General features: G+C 47.6%; 1 protein-coding gene across 1 annotated transcript in view; it reads right to left on the bottom strand.

Annotated features, from left to right (window-relative positions):
• Window positions 1–19,424, bottom strand: part of LOC309564351 (uncharacterized protein) — a gene marked incomplete at its 5' end in the record, with an annotated part of 73,600 nt that extends 54,176 nt beyond the window's left edge. The window contains 3 exons of the mRNA XM_082268977.1: window positions 13,541–13,645; window positions 16,658–16,727; window positions 19,365–19,424. Of these exons, the coding sequence (XP_082125103.1) occupies window positions 13,541–13,645; window positions 16,658–16,727; window positions 19,365–19,424 (235 nt within the window). The remainder of the gene's footprint in view (window positions 1–13,540; window positions 13,646–16,657; window positions 16,728–19,364) is intronic.
• Between the last annotated feature and the right edge of the window lie 4,584 nt (window positions 19,425–24,008).

Raw genomic sequence — 24,008 nt, 5'->3', positions numbered from 1 at the left:
GGATTCCCGCGGTCCAAATAAAATATTCTGATGGGGGATTCCCGCGGTCCGAATAAAATATCTTGATGGGGGATTCCCCCAGTCCGAATAAAATATCCTGATGGGGGATTCCCTCAGTCCGAATAAAATATCCTGATGGGGGATTCCCACGGTCCCTATAAATATCCTGATGGGGATTCCCGCGGTCAGAATAAAATATTCTGATGGGGGATTCCCGCGGTCCCAATAATATATCCTGATGGGGGATTCCTGCGGTCCCTATAAAATATCCTGATGGGAGATTCCCATGGTCCCTATAAAATATCCTGATGGGGGATTCCCGCGGTCCAAATAAAATATTCTGATGGGGGATTCCCGCGGTCCCAATAAAATATCCTGATGGGGGATTCCCGCGGTCCCTATAAAATATCCTGATGGGGATTCCCGCGGTCCGAATAAAATATTCTGATGGGGGATTCCCGCGGTCCCAATAAAATATCCTGATGGGGGATTCCCGCGGTCCCTATAAAATATCCTGATGGGAGATTCCCACGGTCCCTATAAAATATCCTGATGGGGGGATTCCCGCGTTCCGAATAAAATATCCTGATGGGGGATTCCCCCGGTCCGAATTAAATATCCTGATGGGGGATTCCCGCGGGCCGAATAAAATATCCTGATGGGGATTCCCGCGGTCCGAATAAAATATCCTGATGGGGATTCCCACGGTCCCAATAAAATATTCTGATGGGGGATTCCCGCGGTCCCTATAAAATATCCTGATGGGGGATTCCCGCGGTCCGAATAAAATATTATGATGGGAGATATTCCCGCGGTCCGAATAAAATATCCTGATGGGGGATTCCTGCGGTCCCTATAAATACCCTGATGGGGATTCCCACTGTCAAAATAAAATATCCTGATGGGGGAATCCCACGTTCCGAATAAAATATCCTGATGGGGGATTCCCCCAGTCCGAATTAAATATCCTGATGGGGGATTCGCGCGGGCCGAATAAAATATCCTGATGGGGGATTCCCGCGGTCCGAATAAAATATCCTGATGGGGGATTCCCACGGTCCGAAAAAAATATCCTGATGGGGATTCCCACGGTCCGAATAAAATATCCTGATGGGGCATTCCCGCAGTCCGAATAAAATATCCTGATGGTGGATTCCCCCCGTCCGAATTAAATATCCTGATGAGGGATTCCCGCAGTCCGAATAAAATATCCTGATGGGGGATTCGCGTGGTCCGAATAAAATATCCTGATGGGGGATTTGCGCGGTCCGAATAAAATATCCTGATGGGGGATTCCCGCAGTCCTAATAAAAAATATCTTGATGGGGGATTCCCACGGTCCGAATAAAATATCCTGATGGGGGATTCCCACGGTCCAAATAAAATATCCTGATGGGGCATTCCCGCAGTCCGAATAAAATATCCTGATGGGGATTCCCACGGTCCGAATAAAATATCCTGATGGGGGATTCCCGCGGTCCCTATAAAATATCCTGATGGGGGAATCCCGCGGTCCAAATAAAATATTCTGATGGGGGATTCCCGCGGTCCCAATAAAATATCCTGATGGGGGATTCCCGCGGTCCCTACAAAATATTCTCATGGGGGATTCCCGCGGTCCCAATAAAATACCCTGATGGGGGATTCCCGCGGTTCCTCTAAAATATTCTGATGGGGGATTCGCGCGGTCCCTATAAAATATCCTGATGGGAGATTCCCGCGGTCCCTATAAAATATCCTGATGGGGGATTCCCGCGGTCCAAATAAAATATTCTGATGGGGGATTCCCGCGGTCTGAATAAAATATCCTGATGGGGATTCCCGCGGTCCGAATAAAATATCCTGATGAGGGATTCCCGTGGTCCCTATGAATACCCTGATGGGGATTCCCACTGTCAAAATAAAAATATCCTGATGGGGGAATCCCGCGTTCCGAATAAAATATCCTGATGGGGATTCCCGCGGTCCGAATAAAATATCCTGATGGGGGATTCCGGCGGTCCCTATAATAACCCTGATGGGGATTCCCACGGTCCAAATAAAATATTCTGATGGGGGATTCCCGCAGTCCGAATGAAATATCCTGATGGGGGATTCCCGCGGTCCCTATAAATATCCTGATGGGGATTCCCGCGGTCCGAATAAAATATTCTGATGGGGGATTCCCGCGGTCCGAATAAAATATCCTGATGGGGGATTCCCGCGGTCCCTATAAAATATCCTGATGCGAGATTCCCGCGATCCCTATAAAATATCCTGATGGGGGATTCCCGCGGTCCAAATAAAATATTCTGATGGGGGATTCCCGCGGTCCGAATAAAATATCCTGATGGGGGATTCCCACGGTCCCTATAAATACCCTGATGGGGATTCCCACTGTCAAAATAAAATATCCTGATGGGGGAATCCCGCGGTCCGAATAAAATATCCTGATGGGGATTCCCACGGTCCAAATAAAATATCCTGATGGGGGATTCCCGCGGTCCCCATAAATACCCTGATGGGGATTCCCACGGTCCAAATAAAATATTCTGATGGGGGATTCCCGTGGTCCGAATAAAATATCCTGATGGGAGAAATTCCCGCAGTCCCTATAAAATATCCTGATGGGGGATTCCCGCGGTCCAAATAAAATATTCTGATGGGGGATTCCCGCGGTCCGAATAAAATATCTTGATGGGGGATTCCCCCAGTCCGAATAAAATATCCTGATGGGGGATTCCCACGGTCCCTATAAATATCCTGATGGGGATTCCCGCGGTCCGAATAAAATATTCTGATGGGGGATTCCCGCGGTCCCAATAAAATATCCTGATGGGGGATTCCTGCGGTCCCTATAAAATATCCTGATGGGAGATTCCCACGGTCCCTATAAAATATCCTGATGGGGGATTCCCGCGGTCCAAATAAAATATTCTGATGGGGGATTCCCGCGGTCCGAATAAAATATCCTGATGGGGATTCCCGCGGTCCGAATAAAATATCCTGATGGGGGATTCCCGCGGTCCCTATAAATACCCTGATGGGGATTCCCACTGTCAAAATAAAATATCCTGATGGGGGATTCCCGCGGTCCCTATAAAATATCCTGATGGGGATTCCCGCGGTCCGAATAAAATATTCTGATGGGGGATTCCCGCGGTCCCAATAAAATATCCTGATGGGGGATTCCCGCGGTCCCTATAAAATATCCTGATGGGAGATTCCCACGGTCCCTATAAAATATCCTGATGGGGGATTCCCGCGTTCCGAATAAAATATCCTGATGGGGGATTCCCCCGGTCCGAATTAAATATCCTGATGGGGGATTCCCGCGGGCCGAATAAAATATCCTGATGGGGATTCCCGCGGTCCAAATAAAATATCCTGATGGGGATTCCCACGGTCCCAATAAAATATTCTGATGGGGGATTCCCGCGGTCCCTATAAAATATCCTGATGGGGGATTCCCGCGGTCCGAATAAAATATTATGATGGGAGATATTCCCGCGGTCCGAATAAAATATCCTGATGGGGGATTCCCGCGGTCCCTATAAATACCCTGATGGGGATTCCCACTGTCAAAATAAAATATCCTGATGGGGGAATCCCACGTTCCGAATAAAATATCCTGATGGGGGATTCCCCCAGTCCGAATTAAATATCCTGATGGGGGATTCCCGCGGGCCGAATAAAATATCCTGATGTGGGATTCCCACGGTCCGAATAAAATATCCTGATGGGGATTCCCACGGTCCGAATAAAATATCCTGATGGGGATTCCCACGGTCCGAATAAAATATCCTGATGGGGCATTCCCGCAGTCCGAATAAAATATCCTGATGGGGGATTCCCCCGGTCCGAATTAAATATCCTGATGAGGGATTCCCGCGGTCCGAATAAAATATCCTGATGGGGGATTCGCGTGGTCCGAATAAAACCTCCTGATGGGGGATTCGCGCGGTCCGAATAAAATATCCTGATGGGGGATTCCCGCAGTCCTAATAAAAAATATCTTGATGGGGGATTCCCACGGTCCGAATAAAATATCCTGATGGGGCATTCCCGCAGTCCGAATAAAATATCCTGATGGGGATTCCCACGGTCCGAATAAAATATCCTGATGGGGGATTCCCGCGGTCCCTATAAAATATCCTGATGGGGGAATCCCGCGGTCCAAATAAAATATTCTGATGGGGGATTCCCGCGGTCCCAATAAAATATCCTGATGGGGGATTCCCGCGGTCCCTACAAAATACTCTCATGGGGGATTCCCGCGGTCCCAATAAAATACCCTGATGGGGGATTCCCGCGGTTCCTCTAAAATATTCTGATGGGGGATTCCCGCGGTCCCTATAAAATATCCTGATGGGAGATTCCCGCGGTCCCTATAAAATATCCTGATGGGGGATTCCCGCGGTCCAAATAAAATATTCTGATGGGGGGATTCCCGCGGTCTGAATAAAATATCCTGATGGGGATTCCCGCGGTCTGAATAAAATATCCTGATGAGGGAATCCCGCGGTCCCTATGAATACCCTGATGGGGATTCCCACTGTCAAAATAAAAATATCCTGATGGGGGAATCCCGCGTTCCGAATAAAATATCCTGATGGGGATTCCCGCGGTCCGAATAAAATATCCTGATGGGGGATTCCCGCAGTCCAAATAAAATATCCTGATGGGGGATTCCGGCGGTCCCTATAATAACCCTGATGGGGATTCCCACGGTCCAAATAAAATATTCTGATGGGGGATTCCCGCAGTCCGAATGAAATATCCTGATGGGGGATTCCCGCGGTCCCTATAAATATCCTGATGGGGATTCCCGCGGTCCGAATAAAATATTCTGATGGGGGATTCCCGCGGTCCGAATAAAATATCCTGATGGGGGATTCCCGCGGTCTGAATAAAATATCCTGATGGGGATTCCCGCGGTCTGAATAAAATATCCTGATGAGGGAATCCCGCGGTCCCTATGAATACCCTGATGGGGATTCCCACTGTCAAAATAAAAATATCCTGATGGGGGAATCCCGCGTTCCGAATAAAATATCCTGATGGGGATTCCCGCGGTCCGAATAAAATATCCTGATGGGGGATTCCCGCAGTCCAAATAAAATATCCTGATGGGGGATTCCGGCGGTCCCTATAATAACCCTGATGGGGATTCCCACGGTCCAAATAAAATATTCTGATGGGGGATTCCAGCAGTCCGAATGAAATATCCTGATGGGGGATTCCCGCGGTCCCTATAAATATCCTGATGGGGATTCCCGCGGTCCGAATAAAATATTCTGATGGGGGATTCCCGCGGTCCGAATAAAATATCCTGATGGGGGATTCCCGCGGTCCCTATAAAATATCCTGATGCGAGATTCCCGCGGTCCCTATAAAATATCCTGATGGGGGATTCCCGCGGTCCAAATAAAATATTCTGATGGGGGATTCCCGCGGTCCGAATAAAATATCCTGATGGGGGATTCCCGCGGTCCCTATAAATACCCTGATGGGGATTCCCACTGTCAAAATAAAATATCCTGATGGGGGAATCCCGCGGTCCGAATAAAATATCCTGATGGGGATTCCCACGGTCCAAATAAAATATCCTGATGGGGGATTCCCGCGGTCCCTATAAATACCCTGATGGGGATTCCCACGGTCCAAATAAAATATTCTGATGGGGGATTCCCGCGGTCCGAATAAAATATCCTGATGGGAGAAATTCCCGCAGTCCCTATAAAATATCCTGATGGGGGATTCCCGCGGTCCAAATAAAATATTCTGATGGGGGATTCCCGCGGTCCGAATAAAATATCTTGATGGGGGATTCCCCCAGTCCGAATAAAATATCCTGATGGGGGATTCCCACGGTCCCTATAAATATCCTGATGGGGGATTCCCGCGGTCCAAATAAAATATTCTGATGGGGGATTCCCGCGGTCCGAATAAAATATCCTGATGGGGATTCCCGCGGTCCGAATAAAATATCCTGATGGGGGATTCCCGCGGTCCCTATAAATACCCTGATGGGGATTCCCACTGTCAAAATAAAATATCCTGATGGGGGATTCCCGCGGTCCCTATAAAATATCCTGATGGGGATTCCCGCGGTCCGAATAAAATATTCTGATGGGGGATTCCCGCGGTCCCAATAAAATATCCTGATGGGGGATTCCCGCGGTCCCTATAAAATATCCTGATGGGAGATTCCCACGGTCCCTATAAAATATCCTGATGGGGGATTCCCGCGTTCCGAATAAAATATCCTGATGGGGGATTCCCCCGGTCCGAATTAAATATCCTGATGGGGGATTCCCGCGGGCCGAATAAAATATCCTGATGGGGATTCCCGCGGTCCAAATAAAATATCCTGATGGGGATTCCCACGGTCCCAATAAAATATTCTGATGGGGGATTCCCGCGGTCCCTATAAAATATCCTGATGGGGGATTCCCGCGGTCCGAATAAAATATTATGATGGGAGATATTCCCGCGGTCCGAATAAAATATCCTGATGGGGGATTCCCGCGGTCCCTATAAATACCCTGATGGGGATTCCCACTGTCAAAATAAAATATCCTGATGGGGGAATCCCACGTTCCGAATAAAATATCCTGATGGGGGATTCCCCCAGTCCGAATTAAATATCCTGATGGGGGATTCCCGCGGGCCGAATAAAATATCCTGATGTGGGATTCCCACGGTCCGAATAAAATATCCTGATGGGGATTCCCACGGTCCGAATAAAATATCCTGATGGGGCATTCCCGCAGTCCGAATAAAATATCCTGATGGGGGATTCCCCCGGTCCGAATTAAATATCCTGATGAGGGATTCCCGCGGTCCGAATAAAATATCCTGATGGGGGATTCGCGTGGTCCGAATAAAACCTCCTGATGGGGGATTCGCGCGGTCCGAATAAAATATCCTGATGGGGGATTCCCGCAGTCCTAATAAAAAATATCTTGATGGGGGATTCCCACGGTCCGAATAAAATATCCTGATGGGGCATTCCCGCAGTCCGAATAAAATATCCTGATGGGGATTCCCACGGTCCGAATAAAATATCCTGATGGGGGATTCCCGCGGTCCCTATAAAATATCCTGATGGGGGAATCCCGCGGTCCAAATAAAATATTCTGATGGGGGATTCCCGCGGTCCCTATAAAATATCCTGATGGGAGATTCCCGCGGTCCCTATAAAATATCCTGATGGGGGATTCCCACGGTCCCTATAAATATCCTGATGGGGGATTCCCGCGGTCCAAATAAAATATTCTGATGGGGGATTCCCGCGGTCCGAATAAAATATCCTGATGGGGATTCCCGCGGTCCGAATAAAATATCCTGATGGGGGATTCCCGCGGTCCCTATAAATACCCTGATGGGGATTCCCACTGTCAAAATAAAATATCCTGATGGGGGATTCCCGCGGTCCCTATAAAATATCCTGATGGGGATTCCCGCGGTCCGAATAAAATATTCTGATGGGGGATTCCCGCGGTCCCAATAAAATATCCTGATGGGGGATTCCCGCGGTCCCTATAAAATATCCTGATGGGAGATTCCCACGGTCCCTATAAAATATCCTGATGGGGGATTCCCGCGTTCCGAATAAAATATCCTGATGGGGGATTCCCCCGGTCCGAATTAAATATCCTGATGGGGGATTCCCGCGGGCCGAATAAAATATCCTGATGGGGATTCCCGCGGTCCAAATAAAATATCCTGATGGGGATTCCCACGGTCCCAATAAAATATTCTGATGGGGGATTCCCGCGGTCCCTATAAAATATCCTGATGGGGGATTCCCGCGGTCCGAATAAAATATTATGATGGGAGATATTCCCGCGGTCCGAATAAAATATCCTGATGGGGGATTCCCGCGGTCCCTATAAATACCCTGATGGGGATTCCCACTGTCAAAATAAAATATCCTGATGGGGGAATCCCACGTTCCGAATAAAATATCCTGATGGGGGATTCCCCCAGTCCGAATTAAATATCCTGATGGGGGATTCCCGCGGGCCGAATAAAATATCCTGATGTGGGATTCCCACGGTCCGAATAAAATATCCTGATGGGGATTCCCACGGTCCGAATAAAATATCCTGATGGGGCATTCCCGCAGTCCGAATAAAATATCCTGATGGGGGATTCCCCCGGTCCGAATTAAATATCCTGATGAGGGATTCCCGCGGTCCGAATAAAATATCCTGATGGGGGATTCGCGTGGTCCGAATAAAACCTCCTGATGGGGGATTCGCGCGGTCCGAATAAAATATCCTGATGGGGGATTCCCGCAGTCCTAATAAAAAATATCTTGATGGGGGATTCCCACGGTCCGAATAAAATATCCTGATGGGGCATTCCCGCAGTCCGAATAAAATATCCTGATGGGGATTCCCATGGTCCGAATAAAATATCCTGATGGGGGATTCCCGTGGTCCCTATAAAATATCCTGATGGGGGAATCCCGCGGTCCAAATAAAATATTCTGATGGGGGATTCCCGCGGTCCCTATAAAATATCCTGATGGGAGATTCCCGCGGTCCCTATAAAATATCCTGATGGGGGATTCCCGCGGTCCAAATAAAATATTCTGATGGGGGGATTCCCGCGGTCTGAATAAAATATCCTGATGGGGATTCCCGCGGTCTGAATAAAATATCCTGATGAGGGAATCCCACGGTCCCTATGAATACCCTGATGTGAATACCCTGATACTGTCAAAATAAAAATATCCTGATGGGGGAATCCCGCGTTCCGAATAAAATATCCTGATGGGGATTCCCGCGGTCCGAATAAAATATCCTGATGGGGGATTCCCGCAGTCCAAATAAAATATCCTGATGGGGGATTCCGGCGGTCCCTATAATAACCCTGATGGGGATTCCCACGGTCCAAATAAAATATTCTGATGGGGGATTCCCGCAGTCCGAATGAAATATCCTGATGGGGGATTCCCGCGGTCCCTATAAATATCCTGATGGGGATTCCCGCGGTCCGAATAAAATATTCTGATGGGGGATTCCCGCGGTCCGAATAAAATATCCTGATGGGGGATTCCCGCGGTCCCTATAAAATATCCTGATGCGAGATTCCCGCGGTCCCTATAAAATATCCTGATGGGGGATTCCCGCGGTCCAAATAAAATATTCTGATGGGGGATTCCCGCGGTCCGAATAAAATATCCTGATGGGGGATTCCCGCGGTCCCTATAAATACCCTGATGGGGATTCCCACTGTCAAAATAAAATATCCTGATGGGGGAATCCCGCGGTCCGAATAAAATATCCTGATGGGGATTCCCACGGTCCAAATAAAATATCCTGATGGGGGATTCCCGCGGTCCCTATAAATACCCTGATGGGGATTCCCACGGTCCAAATAAAATATTCTGATGGGGGATTCCCGCGGTCCGAATAAAATATCCTTATGGGAGATTCCCACGGTCCAAATAAAATATTCTGATGGGGGATTCCCGCGGTCCGAATAAAATATCCTGATGGGAGATATTCCCGCGGTCCCTATAAAATATCCTAAAGGGGGATTCCCGCGGTCCAAATAAAATATTCTGATGGGGGATTCCCGCGGTCTGAATAAAATATCCTGATGGGGGATTCTCACGATCCGAATAAAATATCCTGATGGGGGATTCCCGCGGTCCGAATAAAATATCCTGATGGGGGATTCCCGCGGTCCCTACAAAATATTCTCATGGGGGATTCCCGCGGTCCCAATAAAATATCCTGATGGATTCCCGCGGTTCCTCTAAAATATTCTGATGGGGGATTCCCGCGGTCCCAATAAAATATCCTGATGGGGGATTCCTGCGGTCCCTATAAAATATCCTGATGGGGGATTCCCACGGTCCCTATAAAATATCCTGATGGGAGATTCCCACGGTCCCTATAAAATATCGTGATGGGGGATTCCCGCGGTCCCTATAAAATATCCTGATGGGAGATTCCCACGGTCCCTATAAAATATCCTGATGGGGGATTCCCGTGGTCCAAATAAAATATTCTGATGGGGGATTCCCGCGGTCTGAATAAAATATCCTGATGGGGATTCCCGCGGTCCGAATAAAATATCCTGATGAGGGATTCCCGCGGTCCCTATGAATACCCTGATGGGGATTCCCACTGTCAAAATAAAAATATCCTGATGGGGGAATCCCGCGTTCCGAATAAAATATCCTGATGGGGATTCCCACGGTCCGAATAAAATATCCTGATGGGGGATTCCCGCGGTCCCTATAAATACCCTGATGGGGATTCCCACGGTCCAAATAAAATATCCTGATGGGAGATATTCCCGCGGTCCCTATAAAATATCCTGATGGGAGATATTCCCGCGGTCCCTATAAAATATCCTAAAGGGGGATTCCCGCTGTCCAAATAAAATATTCTGATGGGGGATTCCCGCGGTCCGAATGAAATATCCTGATGGGGGATTCCCGCAGTCCGAATGAAATATCCTGATGGGGGATTCCCGCGGTCCCTATAAATATCCTGATGGGGATTCCTGCGGTCCGAATAAAATATTCTGATGGGGGATTCCCGCGGTCCCAATAAAATATCCTGATGGGGATTCCCGCGGTCCGAATAAAATATCCTGATGGGGGATTCCCGCGGTCCCTATAAATACCCTGATGGGGATTCCCACTGTCAAAATAAAATATCCTGATGGGGGAATCCCGCGTTCTGAATAAAATATCCTGATGGGGAATCCCGCGTTCTGAATAAAATATCCTGATGGGGATTCCCGCGTTCTGAATAAAATATCCTGATGGGGATTCCCACGGTCCAAATAAAATATTCTGATGGGGGATTCCCGCGGTCCGAATAAAATATCCTGATGGGAGATATTCCCGCGGTCCCTATAAAATATCCTGATGGGGGATTCCCGGGGTCCAAATAAAATATTCTGATGGGGGATTCCCGCGGTCCGAATAAAATATCCTGATGGGGGATTCCCCCAGTCCGAATAAAATATCCTGATGGGGGATTCCCGCAGTCCGAATAAAATATCCTGATGGGGGGATTCCCGCGGTCCCTATAAATATCCTGATGGGGATTCCCGCGGTCCGAATAAAATATTCTGATGGGGGATTCCCGCGGTCCCAATAAAATATCCTGATGGGGGATTCCCGCGGTCCCTATAAAATATCCTGATGGGAGATTCCCACGGTCCCTATAAAATATCCTGATGGGGGATTTCCGCGGTCCGAATAAAATATCCTGATGGGGATTCCCGCGGTCCGAATAAAATATCCTGATGGGGGATTCCCGCGGTCCCTATAAATACCCTGATGGGGATTCCCACTGTCAAAATAAAATATCCTGATGGGGGAATCCCGCTGTCCAAATAAAATATTCTGATGGGGGATTTCCGCGGTCAGAATGAAATATCCTGATGGGGGATTCCCGCAGTCCGAATGAAATATCCTGATGGGGGATTCCCGCGGTCCCTATAAATATCCTGATGGGGATTCCCGCGGTCCGAATAAAATATTCTGATGGGGGATTCCCGCGGTTCGAATAAAATATCCTGATGGGGGATTCCCGCGGTCCCTATTAAATATCCTGATGGGAGATTCCCGCGTTCCCTATAAAATATCCTGATGGGGGATTCCCGCGGTCCAAATAAAATATTCTGATGGGGAATCCCTGCGGTCCCTATAAATATCCTGATGGGGATTCCCGCGGTCCGAATAAAATATTCTGATGGGGGATTCCCGCGGTCCCAATAAAATATCCTGATGGGGGATTCCCGCGTTCCCTATAAAATATCCTGATGGGAGATTCCCACGGTCCCTATAAAATATCCTGATGGGGGATTCCCGCGGTCCGAATAAAATATCCTGATGGGGATTCCCGCGGTCCGAATAAAATATCCTGATGGGGGATTTCCGCGGTCCCTATAAATACCCTGATGGGGATTCCCACTGTCAAAATAAAATATCCTGATGGGGGAATCCCGCGTTCCGAATAAAATATCCTGATGGGGGATTCCCCCGGTCCGAATTAAATATCCTGATGGGGGATTCCCGCGGTCAGAATAAAATATCCTGATGGGTATTCCCACGGTCCCAATAAAATATTCTGATGGGGGATTCCCGCGGTCCCTATAAAATATCCTGATGGGGGATTCCCGCGGTCCGAATAAAATATTATGATGGGAGATATTCCCGCGGTCCGAATAAAATATCCTGATGGGGGATTCCCGCGGTCCCTATAAATACCCTGATGGGGATTCCCACTGTCAAAATAAAATATCCTGATGGGGGAATCCCGCGTTCCGAATAAAATATCCTGATGGGGATTCCCGCGGTCTGAATAAAATATCCTGATGGGGGATTCCCGCGGTCCCTATAAATACCCTGATGGGGATTCCCACGGTCCAAATAAAATATTCTGATGGGGGATTCCCGCGGTCCGAATAAAATATCCTGATGGGAGATATTCCCGCGGTCCCTATAAAATATCCTGATGGGGGATTCCCGCGGTCCCTATAAATATCCTGATGGGGATTCCCGCGGTCCAAATAAAATATTCTGATGGGGGATTCCCGCGGTCCGAATAAAATATACTGGGATTCCCCCAGTCCGAATAAAATATCCTGATGGGGGATTCCCGCGGTCCCTATAAATATCCTGATGGGGGATTCCCGCGGTCCGAATAAAATATCCTGATGGGGGATTCCCGCGGTCCGAATAAAATATTCTGATGGGGGATTCACGCGGTCCAAATAAAATATCCTGATGGGAGATTCCTGCGGTCCGCATAAAATATCCTGAAGGGGGATTCCCGCGGTCCCTATAAATATCCTGATGGGGATTCCCGCGTTCCAAATAAAATATCCTGATGCGGGATTCCCGCGGTCCGAATAAAATATCCTGATGGGGGATTCCCGCGGTCGAATAAAATATCCTGATGGGGGATTCCCCCGGTCTGAATAAAATATCCTGATGGGGGATTCCCCCGGTCTGAATAAAATATCCTGATGGGGGATTCCCCCGGTCTGAATAAAATATCCTGATGGGGGGATTCCCGCGGTCCGAATTAAATATCCTGATGGGGATTCCCCCGGTCTGAATAAAATATCCTGATGGGGGATTCCCCCGGTCTGAATAAAATATCCTGATGGGGGATTCCCCCGATCTGAATAAAATATCCTGATGGGGGATTCCCCCCGGTCTGAATAAAATATCCTGATGGGGGATTCCTCTATCAGCGCTGGCTGAACAAAAAATAAACTGCCAGTCTATGGCCAGCTTAGTCATACTAAATAAAGGGACTCTGACAAAAGGAACTCGGGTTTGATTGACAGAACAACCAATGTGACAGTTAGCATTCCTGGCACGTGCCAGGAACGTAACTGTTTTCTGAAAACTGTTAAATTGACAGGTTTAGATCAGTTTTAAAGGGCCAGCTCAACAACCTGGATAAGCGAGACACAACAGGGCAAACGTAAAGAACCAAATAACCATTAATAAATGTTATCTGAGCTAAGGCCAGCTATGAATGTCTTATATATACATTTTTCTTACCTGTGCTGATCTCTATAGGGACTTCCTCCTCTTTAATCCTGGCATTACCTTCTTCCTCCTTTTCAGGTTTGACATCTCTCGGAGTGTCTCTGGAGTCTCCGGGGTCTGTGAATAAAGATGAGAGTGAAGCCCCCTGTACTGAGATGTATGAGAGACCCCCAGAGGGTGTGTGTGGGGGGAGACTGGTCACTTCTCTTGGCTGGTAACACACAATGACATGATGTGAGGAGGAGAACCGGAGTCTAATAGAGGCTGATGGCTCCTGACTCCCCCACTGGGCACATACTGTCCCCCCATTACTGTCTACTGACAGAGGAGGGGGGAGGAGAAGAGATTGTTGTAGTGACTGAACAAGGAGAATCTGGGACTCTTCTCTGGATTTAGGTGTCCATTTATGAAGCAGAGAAAAGCTGTGATCCTCATGGGTACCGGTTTATGTAGCTGATATGTGGAGCGGAGAACATGTTCTTGGCTTCTCATCACAGTACATGACCGTTCTGTCACAAATAAACAGTTTATGAAAGTGAAATCTGAGGATCTCATTGGCCATTACTCTGAAATATCTACTTCCCAGATTCAGGGGCGGAGAATATGGGAGAGAAGCTGGTGTGATTAGAGGAAGAAGACTTCTTTCTTCCTACATATCAGCACCAGCGGGTTAAACATTAATATAAATAATATATATATATATATATATATATATATATATATATATATATATATATGTATATATATATATATATATATATACACACACATACACACACACACTGCTCAAAAAAATTAGGGGAACACTTTGAAAACACATCAGATCTCAATGGGGAAAAATCCCATGCTGGATATCTATACTGGTATGGACTGGGTATGGTGTTAGGATCTATACTGGTATGGACTGCGTAATGTGTTAGGATCTATACTGGTATGGACTGGGTAAGGTGTTAGGATCTATACTGGTATGGACTGGGTAAGGTGTTAGGATCTATACTGGTATGGACTGGGTAAGGTGTTAGGATCTATACTGGTATGGACTGGGTAATGTGTTAGGATCTATACTGGTATGGACTGGGTAATGTGTTAGGAAGGAAAGGATGCCACATTGTTTGAGGGAGATCAAAACGATCACCCTACAGAGGGCTGAATTCAAAGACACCCCAAAAATCAAAGTGAAAAAATGATGCAGTCTATTTTGCTGAAATGCATTTCGGCAGCTCAAAATGGTCCCCAGTAGTTTGTATGGCCCCCACATACTTGTATGCATGCCTGACATCGGGGAATGCTCCTAATGAGGCGATGGATGGTGCCCTGGGGTATTTCCTCCCAGATCTGGACCAGGGCATCACTGAGCTCATGAAGAGACTGAGGTGCAACCTGGCAGCGTCGGATGGACTGAAACATAATGTCCCAGAGGTGTTCTATTGGATTTAGGTCAGGCAAGTGTGGGGGCCATTCAATGGCATCAATTCCTTCATCCTCCAGGAACTGGCTGCATACTCTCGCCAAATAAGGCCGGGCATTGTCATGCACCAGAAAAAACCCAGGACCCACTGCACCAGTGTAGGGTCTGAAAATGGGTCCAAGGTTTTCATCCCGATCTCCAATGACAGTCAAGGTGTCATTGTCCAGCCTGTAGAGGTCTGTGTGTCCCCCCCCCATAGATTTGCCTCCCCAGACCATCACTGACCCACCACCAAACCGGTCATGCTGAACGATGTTACAGGCAGCATAATGTTCTCCATGGCTTCTCCAGACCCTTTCACGTCTGTCACATGTGCTCAGGGTGAACCTGCTCTCATCTGTGAAAAGCTCAGGGTGCCAGTGGTGGTCCTGCCAATTCTGGTGTTCAATGACAAATGCCAATCGAGCTCCATGGTTCCAGGCAGTGAGCACAGGACCCACTAGAGGACGTCGGGCCCTCAGGCCACCCTCATGAAGTCTGTTTCTGATTGTTTGGTCAGAGACATTCACACCAGTGTCCTGCTGGAGGTCATTTTGTAGGGCTCTGGCAGTGTTCATTCTGTTCTCCATGCACAAAGGAGCAGATACCGGTCCTGCTGATGGGTTAAGGACCTTCTACCGCCCTGTCCAGCTCTCCTAGAGTAACTGCCTGTCTCCTGGAATCTCCTCCATGCTCCTGAGACTGTGCTGGGAGACACAGCAAACCTTCTGGCAATGGGATGTATTGATGTGCCATCCAGGAGGAGTTGGACTGCCTGTGCAACCTCTATAGGGTCCAGGTATGGCCTCATGCTACCAGTAGTGACACTGACCCCAGCCAAATGCAAAACTAGTGACAAACACTCAGAAAAGATGAATAGGGAAAAAAAAAAAACAACAGTGGCCTCCACCTGTAAAACCATTCCTGTTTTGGAGGTTGTCTCATTGTTGCCCATGGAGTGCACCTGTTGGTAATTTAATCAATTCCAAAGCAGCTGAAACTGAATAACAATCCCCTCTGCTACTTAACTGACCAGATCAATATCCCAGGAGTTAAAATGACATGATGCTGTACTCTGATTAAAATGTGTTCCTTTAATTTTTTTGAGCAGTGTGTGTGTGTGTGTATATATATATATATATATATATATATATTTATACACACACACACACACACACACACACACACACATACATACATATATATATATATATATATATATATATATATATATATATACACACACACACACTTTGTATATGTATTTGTAAGTATATACATATAAATATACAGTGTGTGTGTGTATATATATATATGTATATATATATATATATATATATATATATATATTTTTTTTTTTTTTTTTTTGTTATCTACACACAGTGCATGTAAAAATGTATTATTTTTAACTTTGGATTCACTTTTTAAACTTGGTTGCACTGTAATCTCACAATAGCTCACAAAATTACAGGCACGCCAACCCCCCCCCCCCCCCTAACCCCCCCCCCTCTACTCAGATCTCAGCCATTTTCAGAGGAAAAACTTCTCCCTGTGAGAACAGAAGTTCTGGGCTTCATAAACAGGCTGCAGAGGAGATCATTTTCCTCTGTGAATGGCCGAGAACGAAACTTAAATAAAACTCCTCAGTTTAATAAACGTACACCTTAGTGTTTATTACTCACCTGTGCTGATCTCTGGAGGAATTTCCTCGTCTTCTTCTTCTTTAACTTCAACTTTAATTGGACTTTCACTCTTAAAATGCAAAAGGCCCATTACATTTATTATGAGAGATCCACTTAGCAAAAATCAAAATGAAATGAAGAGATTCATTTACTTCAACTAGAGAGTGAAAAATCTGGTGCAGCTCTGAAAATAAACCAATCAGCTTCCAGTTTTTTATTTATTTTTTGTCAAGGCTTAAAGTGGTAGTATACTGATTTTTGTGTGACTTTTAACTACAGGTAAGCCTATAATAAGGCCTATAATAAGGCTTACCTGTAGGTACAATTACTATCTCCTAAACCTGCACGGTTTAGGAGATATTTGCCCTGCATGCAGCCGCTGACGCTAGCGGCGCATGCACTCTGCACTTGCCAGAAAATGACTCCCGCACGCATGCGCGGGAGTGACGTGATCGCGTCACAGCGCCGGAGCCACCGAACCAGGAAGAGACGCCGAGGTAGCATGTCAGCTCCCACAGCGGTGTCCGGGGGTCCTTGTTGGGGCTTCGTTTTAAGGTATTTCATCATGAGCTAGTATGCGATGTATACTAGCTCATTATGCCTTTTTCTTGCAGGATTTTTTTTTTTTTTTTGCAGTATACAACCGCTTTAATTGAACAACCTGAAGTTAGAAGCTGATTGGCTACCATGCACAGCTGCACCAGATTTTGCACTCTTCAGTTTTAGAGCCGGTTCACACTACTCCGACTTGTCAAGGCGACTTGGTCGTCTGAAAAGTAGCTCCCAATGCTGTGCAATGGAACCGTTCTAATCAGAGCGACTCAAGTTGCTCCGACTTAGAAAAAGGTTCCTGCACTATTTTTGTGGCGAAGTCGGAGCGACTTGCATTGACTTCTATTATGAGAAGTCGTTTGCAAGCCGCAATAAAGTCGCGCTGCACGGGCGATTTCAAAGTCACCCAAAGTCGGGGCGACTTTGAGTTGGATTAGTGTGAACCAGCTCTCAGTAAACAACCCCAAAGTATTGCTAAGAACTTTTGTTTCCATTACCTGATCCTCCTGAGGGATCTCCTGATGTTCCTGTGTGGAGTCCCGGGAATACAGAGGACGGGGACATCTCTCTGGGGGATTTCTGTTACTGGATCCATCTGTAGGGAACACACACACTGACTGAATACATTGTTTTGTCTTTAAGCCTGGCTCACACCTATGCAGGTTGCAGTTTGCATTTTCCAGTTGCATTTTTCAATACACATTTTTAATCCATTGAAGTCTACAGAACCGAAAACCAGAAAATAGTTCCTGGCCGTTTCCATACAATGCACAGATGTGAACGTGACCCATAGAAAACCATGTTACATAGACGGTAGTGTGTTTCTACATGACTGAAAATGCACTAAAAAAATGCAAAGGTGTGAACCAGGCCTTATATCAGAGGATGTGTGTATCTAGGGGGATCCTCAATACTCTTCTCTCCTTTACAAGAAATGAAAGTCTCCTCTTACCCGGTGATGTGAGGGTCGGCCGCTTCTCCATCATGACGTCCTTCTATGGATCCTTGTGTCTGTTCTGCTACCCAGTTTGATGTCTGTGTGTCGTGTATAGAAGGGGGTGTGGCTAGGGATGAAGGCCAGACTCCTGTCTCTCTGCAATAGAGATATAAAATTTATCAAAGCTAGAAACAATGGAGATTCCTTTAGGTTCCCCATGTGACAGTGCTTAAAACTAGTGACTGCCCTCTGCTCATTCTTTCATATCTAGATGTCTGAGTAGTCTCTTGGACAATGTTTCTCAACTCCAGTCCTCAAGTACCCCCAACAGGTCATGTTTTCAGGCTTGCCATTATTTTGCACAGGTGATTTGATCAGTTTCACTGCCTTAGTAATTACCACAGCTGTTTCATTTGAGGGAAATCCTGAAAACATGATCCGTTGGGGGTACTTGGGGACTGGAGTTGAGAAACATTGCTCTATGGCAGTGGTCTCCACCACCAGGCCTTGCCCCAATGCCACACCGTGGTCTCTCTTCTCCTGGTCCTCCAGCCAGATGCAGATCCCTTAAACTCACACAGTGTCTGCTGAAAACATGACCCGTTGGGGGTACTTCAGGACTGGAGTTGAACGACATTGCTCTATGGCAGTGGTCTCAACCCCCAGGCCTTGCCCCACTGCCACACCGTGGCCTCTTTTCTCCTGGTCCTCCAGCCTCTCTTCTCCTGGCCCTCCAACCAGGTGCAGATCCCTTAACCTCACAGTGTCTCCTGAAAGCAATGACCCGTTAAGGGTACTTGAGGACTAGAGTTGAGAAGCATTGCTCTATGGCAGTGGTCTAAACCACCAGGCCTTGCCCCACTGCCACACCACGGCCTCTCTTCTCCTGGTCCTCCAGCCAGATGCAGATCCCTTAACCTCGCAGTGTCTCCTGAAAACATGACCCGTTGGGGGTACTTTAGGACTGGAGTTGAGAAGCATTGCTCTATGGCAGTGGTCTCAACCACCAGGCCTTGCCCCAATGCCACACCATGGCCTCTCTTCTCCTGGTCCTCCAGCCAGATGCAGATCCCTTAACCTCACAGTGTCTCCTGAAAACATGGAGTTGAGAAACATTGCTCTATGGCAGTGGTCTCAACCACCAGGCCTTGCCCCACTGCCACACCATGGCCTCTCTTCTCCTGGTCCTCCAGCCAGATGCAGACCCCTTAAACTCACACAGTGTCTCCTGAAAACATGACCCGTTGGGGGTACTTCAGGACTGGAGTTGAACGACATTGTTCTATGGCAGTGGTCTCCACCACCAGGCCTTGCCCCAGTGCCACACCGTGGCCTCTCTTCTCCTGGTCCTCCAGCCAGATGAAGATCCCTTAAACTCACAGTTTCTCCTGAAAACATGACCCATTGGGGGTACTTCAGGACTGGAGTTGAGAAACATTGCTCTATGGCAGTGGTCTCAACCACCAGGCCTTGCCCCACTGCCACACCATGGCCTCTCTTCTCCTGGTCCTCCAGCCAGATGCAGATCCCTTAAACTCACACAGCGTCTCCTTGCTCCCATGACCCCCAACCTCTCATAGGGGCCCTCCGAGAGACCAAAGTCTCCACAGTGCCACCCAATCCCCCAGAGAGCTCCCTAGCTTCCCTCAAAAGGCTCATCCCCAACCTCCAACAAGTGCCCCCAGCCCCTTTAGTGGCCTCCAGTCTCACATTTACCCTGCAAAACCCACAGCCTCCTAAAGAGATCTCCAGCCCAAAGCTCATTCCCTACAGGACCACTTAGGCGGAAAGTCCACAACCCTCCCCCGCAACCACCCTGCTCCATCCAGAGCCTTCCAATACACGTCTACATGCATTCCCATACTTTTATTGTATGAGTATAAACATTAGTTAGTGGAGTCCATGCCTGGCTGGGTTATGGGTGATCGGTGTAGCCAAGGATCTGACCCAACCTCTGGATAGGATAAGAGGCTCGCCAATCAAACTGTATATTTCACTGATGATTGGTTTATGGCTCCTGGTCTGAATCAGCCGCAGACCCCAGCGGTAAGATCTCCCCATCATGGGACCTTCGTTCTACCACCCCCTCCCCCCTTCCTTGTTTCCAGTAGAGGTGACTCATCGCAAGGGACTCACCACTAGGAAAAATCCCATCGGGGCGACTTACGTAAAAAGGGAAAACTCACGATAACGTCACAACCTCATGGTTATAATGTATTCTGATCAATGATTTCTGATCAATGATTCTACAAGTGTATTCATAATACTACCATTTCTGTATCTGCTTTCCCTTCTACAGAGGCAGTCAATGGGGATTCAACCATCTTCCACAGTTCCTCTCTATAAATATTCATTACTTCTCATTAATATTCTACCACTCACCTGCCTACCTGGTCTGAAATCTACTTCCTTATTCCCCACTTCCGGGTTTAGTCTCCACTATGCCCCACTTCCGGGTTTAGCCTCTACTATGCCCCACTTCCGGGTTTAGCCTCTACTATGCTCCACTTCCGGGGACATAAATGAGAAGGCACTGTGTAATGGCGCCCTCTGGCGTCGGATGTCCGCATACTATAAGCTATCGCTGCATACTACATGGCGGATGTCAGCATACTACAAGCTTTCACTGCCCTCTGCTGGCGAACGGTCGCAGCTCACAAGAGTTGCGGCCATTTTGTTGTAGCCTAAGATTAAAAAAAGGGACGGAAGTAGCACCTCATGCATTTTGATATGTTTTTTCAGAAAACTCTAGAGGTGTGAGCAGAGTCAGGCTTTGCAGATTTCCTGCTCTGTCCATTGAATCTATACTTCTGTGTGTGTCTGAGCTGAGGAGAGCACCCTGGACCAGGTTCTATATGTTTTATTTTGTATTAATATTATTATGAGTTTATGGAGGGACTGTAATGACTTGGAGGTTTGCTATGAATGAGAAGGCTGGAGTGGTGCCTTTGTGTCCATTAGGAATAGTAAGCACCACAAGACCCATTTTCAGGTATGAAGTTGTGGCGTTGCGGTGACCTCCTTTACGATCCGGCCAGAGCCAGGTTACATTTTTTTTCCGATGTAGGACCGTCAAAGTATTGTATATCTTGTGTTTGGACAGTATTGCTGTGGGTTTCGGTTGCCATCTGTGTCCCATCATTTTACGACCTAGCCTGGTGGTCCTCAACCATGGGGCCATGGTGTTCCTCAACCATGGGGACGTGGTGTTCCTCAACCATGGGGACGTGGTGTTCCTCAACCATGGGGCCGTGGTGTTCCTCAACCATGGGGCCGTGGTGTTCCTCAGCCATGGGGCCGTGGTGTTCCTCAGCCATGGGGCCGTGGTGTTCCTCAACCAAGGGGCCATGGTGGACCTCAACCAAGGGGCCGTGGTGTTCCTCAACCATGGGGCCGTGGTGTTCCTCAACCATGGGGCCGTGGTTGTCCTCAGCCAAGGGGCCGTGGTGTTCCTGAACCAAGGGGCCGTGGTGTTCCTGAACCAAGGGGCCGTGGTGTTCCTGAACCAAGGGGCCGTGGTGTTCCTGAACCAAGGGGCCGTGGTGTTCCTGAACCAAGGGGCCGTGGTGTTCCTGAACCAAGGGGCCGTGGTGTTCCTGAACCAAGGGGCCGTGGTGTTCCTGAACCAAGGGGCCGTGGTGTTCCTGAACCAAGGGGCCGTGGTGTTCCTGAACCAAGGGGCCGTGGTGTTCCTGAACCAAGGGGCCGTGGTGTTCCTGAACCAAGGGGCCGTGGTGTTCCTGAACCAAGGGGCCGTGGTGTTCCTGAACCATGGGGCCGTGGTGTTCCTGAACCATGGGGCCGTGGTGTTCCTGAACCATGGGGCCGTGGTGTTCCTGAACCATGGGGCCGTGGTGTTCCTGAACCATGGGGCCGTGGTGTTCCTGAACCATGGGGCCGTGGTGTTCCTGAACCATGGGGCCGTGGTGTTCCTGAACCATGGGGCCGTGGTGTTCCTGAACCATGGGGCCGTGGTGTTCCTCAACTTCTTCAAATTGGCCCTCAGCAGAATGTACCACTTTCCCTTCATTGCCTTGCTGCTCTGTTCAGCCAATGATGGCCCTGTTTATGCTAAGGACCTGGAGCTCACACAGGACATAGGACCCTATCACCGCCGCCATGTGACAGCACTATGTGCTTGAGCAACTAAGCTCCAGTATTGTCATGTGAATGGAAGGGGAGTGAAACGCGTTCCTCCATACCTGTAAGTATTGTGTATTTCTAATTTGTTCCTGGCAGCTGAACAGAGCAGAAGGGGAGCACAGGTAAGGTGACTATATTGTGCAGATGAGGGCTGCATTGAAAGTCAACCTATTGCTTTGCCCAACAAGGGTAAAGCACAGGTTCTCTTTTAAGTACAAAGTTTATTAATACTCCATTGGGCCTGGTCAGATCCTTGGAACTTCCCCATTTCTTTTTCAACCACTTGCCGACTGCCGCAAGTACATATACTGCGGCGGTCAGCCCCGGCCAGGCAAAGTGACGTACCGGTATGTCACTAGCCTGTCACTGGCTTGTGAGCCAATAGCGGGCGAGCGCGCGCCCTCTGAGACGCGTTCCCTAACAAGTCAGTGCGTGTGACCGGCGGACCTGATGTCCGCCGGTCACTCGCGATCGTTCGTCGGGAAGGGAGAAAGGCAGGCGGCTAATGTAAACAAAGCCGCCTGTCATTCTCCCCTGTGTAAAAATGGAGATCAGAGGGATCTACTATGTAGGACCGTTGATCTCTGTTCTTACAGTAGTAGCCACATCCAATCACAGTTAGAATCACGCCCCTAGGACACACGTAACCCCTCCCTCTCCAATACAGTTAACCCCTTCCCTGCCAGTGTCATTTTTACAGTAACAGTTCATATTTATAGCAGTGATTACTGTAGAAATGCCACTGGTACCCCCAAAAGTGTCAAAAATGTCAGTCAAGGGTCCGATCTGTCCGCCGCAATGTCGCAGTCCCGCAAAAAAAATCGCAGATCGCCGCCGTTACTCGTTGAAAAAAAACCACCAAAAATGACAATCTTTCCCTTTGTTAGTAAACGCGATAACTTTTGCGCAAACCAATCAAAATACGCTTTTTGCAATTTCTTTTTTTACCAAACATATGTAGCATAAAACAAATTGGCCGAAAATGTTAAAAAATTTTGATTTTTACATTTTTTTGGGGAATTTCATATAAAAAAATGTGAAAAATATTGTTATTTTTGCAAAATTGGCGCTCTTTTTTTGTTTATAACGCATGATCAAAAAAGCGCAGAGGTGATCAAATACCACCAAAAGAAAGCTCTGTGTGTGGGAAAAAAAGGACGTCAAATTCATTTAGGTACAGCGTCGCACGACCGCGCAATTGTCCGTTAAAGTCACGCAGTGCCGAATCGCAAAATAGGCCCTGGTTAGGAAGGGGGTAAAATCTTCCGGGGCTTAAGTGGTTAATGGCCAGCCATTGGAGAAGTGGTGACATCTCCAATGTATCCATCCATATTTTGTATGTTTGGTATGTATCTTATATGTGTGTGGTTGTTCTCCATGAACATCAGATTGTTGTAAAGTTATGGAGGAACTGTTTGCATCTTGTCAGGTTTGAATGGCACCTCTGTAGGGACTCTTCTATTGAGATTGTTGATTCGTAAAGGGAAAATTGGTGGATTTGTCACAAAGGTTTCTGGGTGTAAGGAAAGTTATGGTTGGAAAGAAGGTAGCAGCTGTTGGCTATCTAAAAAAAAATGGAAAAAACCCCACTAAATTCACTGACCACCAAAATATTTTTATTTATAGCCCTTCCTTCTATTGCTTTAACTGATGTGAATGTACAATATATATATATATATATAAAGTGCTGCTACATTCCATAATTGTCTCCTCTTCAGT

This window comes from Pelophylax lessonae (assembly GCF_965119305.1).
Source record: "Pelophylax lessonae genome assembly, chromosome: 9".
In the NCBI taxonomy this organism is placed as follows: domain Eukaryota; kingdom Metazoa; phylum Chordata; class Amphibia; order Anura; family Ranidae; genus Pelophylax; species Pelophylax lessonae.
This window is presented reverse-complemented; position numbering and strand designations above follow the sequence as displayed.